The sequence below is a fragment of the Salvia hispanica genome, chromosome 1, assembly GCF_023119035.1.
Source record: "Salvia hispanica cultivar TCC Black 2014 chromosome 1, UniMelb_Shisp_WGS_1.0, whole genome shotgun sequence".
NCBI lineage: Eukaryota > Viridiplantae > Streptophyta > Magnoliopsida > Lamiales > Lamiaceae > Salvia > Salvia hispanica.
The window spans coordinates 2,859,965-2,865,964 of NC_062965.1; the positions used below are offsets into that span (position 1 = coordinate 2,859,965).

The 6,000-nt window shown below is 31.0% G+C and overlaps 2 protein-coding genes across 2 annotated transcripts; both read left to right on the forward strand.

Annotated features, from left to right (window-relative positions):
- Positions 1-768: 768 nt before the first annotated feature.
- LOC125224208 (putative F-box/kelch-repeat protein At1g12870) lies at positions 769-1,854 on the forward strand. Its single transcript, XM_048127571.1, has one exon. The coding sequence runs from the start codon at positions 769-771 to the stop codon at positions 1,852-1,854; it is 1,086 nt and encodes a 361-aa protein (XP_047983528.1).
- A 3,138-nt stretch (positions 1,855-4,992) lies between these two features.
- Positions 4,993-5,568, forward strand: LOC125224215. The gene has a single exon (XM_048127582.1). It carries the CDS (start codon positions 4,993-4,995, stop codon positions 5,566-5,568), a length of 576 nt encoding a protein of 191 aa, XP_047983539.1.
- The last annotated feature ends 432 nt before the right edge of the window (positions 5,569-6,000 follow it).

The window sequence follows — 6,000 nt, forward strand, 5'->3', positions numbered from 1 at the left end:
AATACTATAAATCTATTCTAAAAGGAAATCAAATCGACTCTCAATCTTTAACATAAATATTAATAACAGAAATGATATATAAAGACTCGCTATGAACAATCTGTTTGAGATATTATTGCATCTTCATGTTCGATCCCTCTTGAAATTCATAGGTCCACAAATCGTGGTATTACATCATTAATTCTCCACACTATTGTGCTCACAAATGGGCGCTTTTTTTTGTAGTGTCGGCTGTTGCTTATATTTGATGCAGCTGGATATCTATGTTCTATTTTGAAGGATGAAGAAAATATAAATGGGCTATCACTTCCAACTTTACAATATTTTACACTCCCTAAAAATCTTTGGATTTCGGCCTCAAAATAGTAATTTACTCTAACACCACATCCCTTCCTATGTATAATTATATATACGGCAACAATCTTGACTAAATAAAGATTTCGTCATTGAAATATATGAGTATCAATTAATTTTCCAACTTTACAATATTTTACTCCCTAAAATTATACTACCAATTTTTATAATATCACAGACCCTATCAATAATTGGAAAGAGCGGTCGAAATATGGAAAGAATAGACTCTCAATAATTGATTGCATATATAGAGAAAAAAGTATATGGAAATCAAGATTAGAGATAAAAAAAAAAAAAAAATCGAAATATGAAAAGAGCAATAACCCTAACCCTAATCACCGCCGTTAATAGATATATAATTCTAATATATATATACATTGCATAATTCCAACAATTTCATAGAAACACACAGCTATGAATATCGATGTGGTGTTTGAGATACTCTTGCATCTTCCTGTTCGATCCCTCTTGAGATTCATAGGTGTCCACAAATCGTGGTATTACATCATTAATTCTCCACAGTTTAGAAAATTGCACACCCTGCGCCGTAACAACAACAAAGATGAGGAGGTATATCTATGCTTTACTCCTTATTTCATTACTGGTCGTACACAAGTATCACTAAATCTCCTAGATAATGGGAAGTTATTGATGTGGTATTACTTTCAGCATAATGACGAAGGGTCAAAAGATGTATCTGTATCTAGGGCGGTTAAGGGTCTAGTCTGCATGAGTTCTCGTTATGCGTTAGACATTACAATATGCAATCCTTTTCTTGGTCAATTAAGGACTCTACCACTTTCTTCTTATGCTACTACTCACTCCCGGTATATTTATGATCATCATGTGGGACTGGGTTTCCACGAAGATTATAAAGTGGTATGGTTGCATCCGTGCTGGGAGCACAGTTGTTTACATGTCAATCTATATTCGGCAAGGACGAATTCTTGGAGGGAATTGAATTGTGATCAAGATTTGATCATCGAGAAACCCATAAAGTCGGTGTGCAAGAATGGATCCTTTGCACACTGGGAAGGGCGAAACAGAAGCGGTGAGAAGATTATATTAAGCTTTGATATGAAGAATGAAGTGTTTCGAACAATTACAATATCACGACTGGGTGACCATGTGCTTGATAATTACTTTTGGTTACATAAGGTTTTAGTTATTCTTGCAAAGGATGAGTGCTCTTTTGTTATCCTTGTTGTGGACAAATATAAGTTGAATGTTTATGAGTCGAGCGGTGAAGGAAGTGAGCTTATTTGGAATAATGTGAATAATGTGGACCTATATTCTTTTTGGAAGTGCGATTTTCGGGGGAGTGATGAGATTCCTTTTTGGAGGAATGATAATTGTGTGATTATCAGAGGTCGTACATCAAGAGAAGTGCTTTTGTATGATTACCGTGCTCGGAAATTCATCAGACAGTTCATGATGCTTGGGAGCTTGGCCACTGGTGATGATATCATTGAGTATGAAGGAAGCTTGATTTCTCCTTAGAAGTAGTATTAGTGATTTCTCCTTATATATTTTGTACTATTTTCTTTCTAATATGAGAATTTTTGTTTCCATCTACCAAAAAGTGATCCAATTAGTGTTTATAAAGATTAATTTGTGCTTAATGAAATAGAACTGCAAATCTGTTGAATAGGTTGATCATGGTTTTTTGGGTTTGATAATCTGCTCCAAAAGTAGCTGTTTGATCAACAAAACAAAATTGCAAATTCTAAAAAACACATTTTTTCAAAGGGCCATGAATGAATAAAATTATTGTGAAAATAAAAATAATCGGCGTGGCTAAAATATAGGCCAAAGTTAACCCTATTTAATTCATCGCCGCCAGTTACATGTATGTTAGATGTTCACACTAGAAAATAAAAATCAATCATCTAATCCAAAAAGGAATGAAATCGACTCTTAACAGAAATATAATAACAGAATTATACACTATAATAAATACAGCAAATGTAGATAAATAAAAAGTGTAATTTACTTCAAATTTGTTGGCATTGAATACTGCTCCATATAAATTAAATTAATAATACAAATGATTATGTAGTGTCTAATTAAATAAAATATATGGATAATTATTTAGTGTTGATATTAACTGTATGGATATTATATATTTTGTTAAAATTATAAAAAATATTTAATAAAAAAATAATTAAAAAAATAATTTTAAAAATAAATAACAACAACAACAACAACAATAATAATAATAATAATAATAATAATAATGATAATAATAATAATAATAATAATAATAATAATACTAAGATGATTAACAAACTAATTTTATTACATTAATTATTTTTAATATAGCATGAAAAAACTTCATAAACAAAATAGACAAATGATTGTTGCATGTTAAAGCAATTAAATTAAAAGTTTTATAAACTAGAACTACAATTAAAGAAATGATAGTCAGTGTGAATTACTGTATCATTATGTCTTTTAAGTGGTATGATATATTCTATAAATTGGGGTCTTATTCTAATGCTTATAGCACCCTAATCCAAAATCAAGACTAAATCTCCACCCTTGAATTTTAAAATAAGTGGATGAGATTAAAGCTCACAAATCTCAATAAATAGTAGACAAAATATCAACAAAAGGGTAATATCGCCATTATGTTATCATATGATAATTTTCGTGGGTGTTTTATTATGTCAACATTGTATATTACAAATATCAACAATATGACATTAAAATATCAATACAAGGACAAGAAAATATCAACACATTTTTATCAGGGATCGGACGTTTAGATAATATCGTGATTATTTTACCTCACAATATATCGAGCATTTTGTCACAGATTTGCTGATAAAAGTCAAGCTTATCAACACGCAATTCTAAAATCGGGAATATAATTTATACTAAATTTCATCACCCGAACATCGTCGAAACATATGCAATTGAGATCTCAAGGAATCCTTATTAAATTATCTTTAATTTGATATATTTTTTGTGAAAAAATAATTTAAATTGAGAAAGTTACGTAAATTTAAAGATTTGGTGATGATTTTGAGGATAGTAGAAAATAGTTAGTTATAATTACTACATATAGGATTTGACTTTAATACCCTTTTAATTTAATTAATAATTATTTAAATTTAAAATATATTACACATGACATTATATCAACCACAAGATCTTCTAATCTAATGATTGAAAATTGGTCTCAATTTGGGATTGATAATTAGTTAGCAATTGATTACATCCCTTTTTATTTAACTGCTTATATACAGCTGTGTCTATTAGGTGGAAATGTTATATTGCTAACTCAATGCTTAATTGCTAACTACAACTCAATAATAGCCATTAGATATTAAAATTAAAGGTCTAGATCATTAACCACAAAATGTAAATACGATCAACAAAAAACGTCAATAAAGCTATAGAATTAATTCCAATAAAAATCAATAGGGGTATTAATGTCAAGTTAGTTATAATTAACTTTTAAAAGAAATTCCAAAACTTTAAATTCATATAACATATATCAAATTAAATATAATTTTATAAGGATTCCAACGATATACTACATGCATATGTTCCGACGTCAAAATTTGAAAAAAAATTTAGAATTTTCGTATTTTTCGAAAGCATTGTGTTGATATTTTCAAAACACTATATTGACATTTTCAAAGCATTGTGTTGATATTTTCAAAACACTATATTGACATTTTCATCCAAAACCCTAATTTGGCGTTTTTTTTAATTTTTTTCGATTTAATTAATAAAAACGCAAATTACACGTGGCAAATTGTAGACCACACGTTTTTTAAAATCATGTGGCCTTGAATTAGTTGTAGTTAGCAATTAAATGATGAGTTAGTAATTGATCACTCCCCGTGTCTATTATATATAGAATATGCATAAACTTTCCATATAATAAAATGGTGTACATTTATTATAGAGTTTCCATATTTTATAAATCTAGTTGGAATATATATTTCCATTTGTCAAAAAATTTATGGATGTGACATACCAAATAGGATTGCCACCTTGATATTCCTTGACTAGGTAATTTTTTCTCTATAATATACTCTTTCTCACAATTTCATTAAATTATACAATATTGACAAAACACAAATATGAACAACGATGAGTTGTTGGAGATACTCATGCGTCTTCCTATACAATCCCTCTTCAGAGTTAGAGCTGTTTGCAAATTATGGTGTTACATCATTGATTCTCCACACTTTATTAAACTGCACACGTTGCGACGTAACAACAACAAAGATGAGAAGGTATATCTACGGTTTACTTTCGAAATCGATGATGGTCATACACTTGTTAGGAAGAAAGTATCAATAAATTTGCTAGACAACGGGAGGCCGTCATTAAAGTCGCATGACTTTCTTCCTCAGCTGCCTAGGCCTAAGAGTGTCCGGGGCGGTTAAGGGTTTAGTATGCCTAAGTTCTCCTCTAGGTACGGTAGACATTGCAATATGCTATCCTTTTCTATGTCAATTTAAGATTTTACCACTTTATCCTTACTTTTTTAGTCACTACCATAACTCTCATGGACGGTTGCTATGTTGTGACTACTTTGTGGGACTGGGTTTCGACGAAGATTACAACAAAGTGGTGCAGCTGTTGCAGTGCTCCAAGCATTGTAGTTTGCATGCGAATATGTATTCGGCAAGGACCAATTCTTGGAGTGAATTGGATATTGATCAAGATTTGTTCATCGTCAAACCCATAAAATCATTGTCCAAGAATGGGTCATTTGCGCATTGGAAAGGTTTCACAAGGAGACGCGATAAGGAGATTATACTGAGCTTTGACATGAAGAATGAAGTGTTTCGAACAATGACAATATCACTAACCGGTGATGAAGTAGTTGATAACTCGCTTAAGATTTTTGCGATTCTTGGAAAGGATGAGTACTCTTTTGTTATCCTTGTTTTAAAGGGTTGGATGTTGAAGGTCTATGAGTCGAGCGGTGAAGGAAGTGAGCTTGTTTGGAATAATGTCAATAATGTGAAACTATATTCTTTTTGGAGGCTCAATATTGAGAGGAGTGATGATATTCCAATTTGGGGGAATGATGATTGTGTGGTTCTAAGAGGTCGTAAAGCGGGTGAAGTGATTTTGTATGATTACCGTGCTCGGAAGTTCATCAGACGTTTCAAGATAGGTTGTATCTCGGTCTCTGACGAAGATATCATTGAGTATGTAGAAAGTTTAGTTTCACCTTTGAAGTAGTATTAGTGATTTAGGGATATCAATCTTGCAATTATCTTCTTGTATATTTTGTAGTAATAGTATTTGGAATTTAGATCACTAATCCTATTCTTCTCTATCTAATATATGTTTATTTTGGTTTCCATCTACCAATATGTGATATTCTTAGCATGAGGATCTTTCCACATAACATGACATAGTGTCGTTTCTGCGGGAGATCTCCGTTGGTCGGGCAGCCCTTACTCTGCTAGGAGGTGGTCCACCTTCCACATCCCATACAATTAAAAGAAAAAATAAAAATTTATTGCATTTCAGTCCAGTATGCTGTATGCGATGCATCTAAACCGCAATTTTTATTTGTAAATCTAACTAAATGTTACAATAATTATAAATATTTAAATGAAAAGGTATCCAATATAAATAAGTCTATTATATAAAAGTTTATTTTTAACG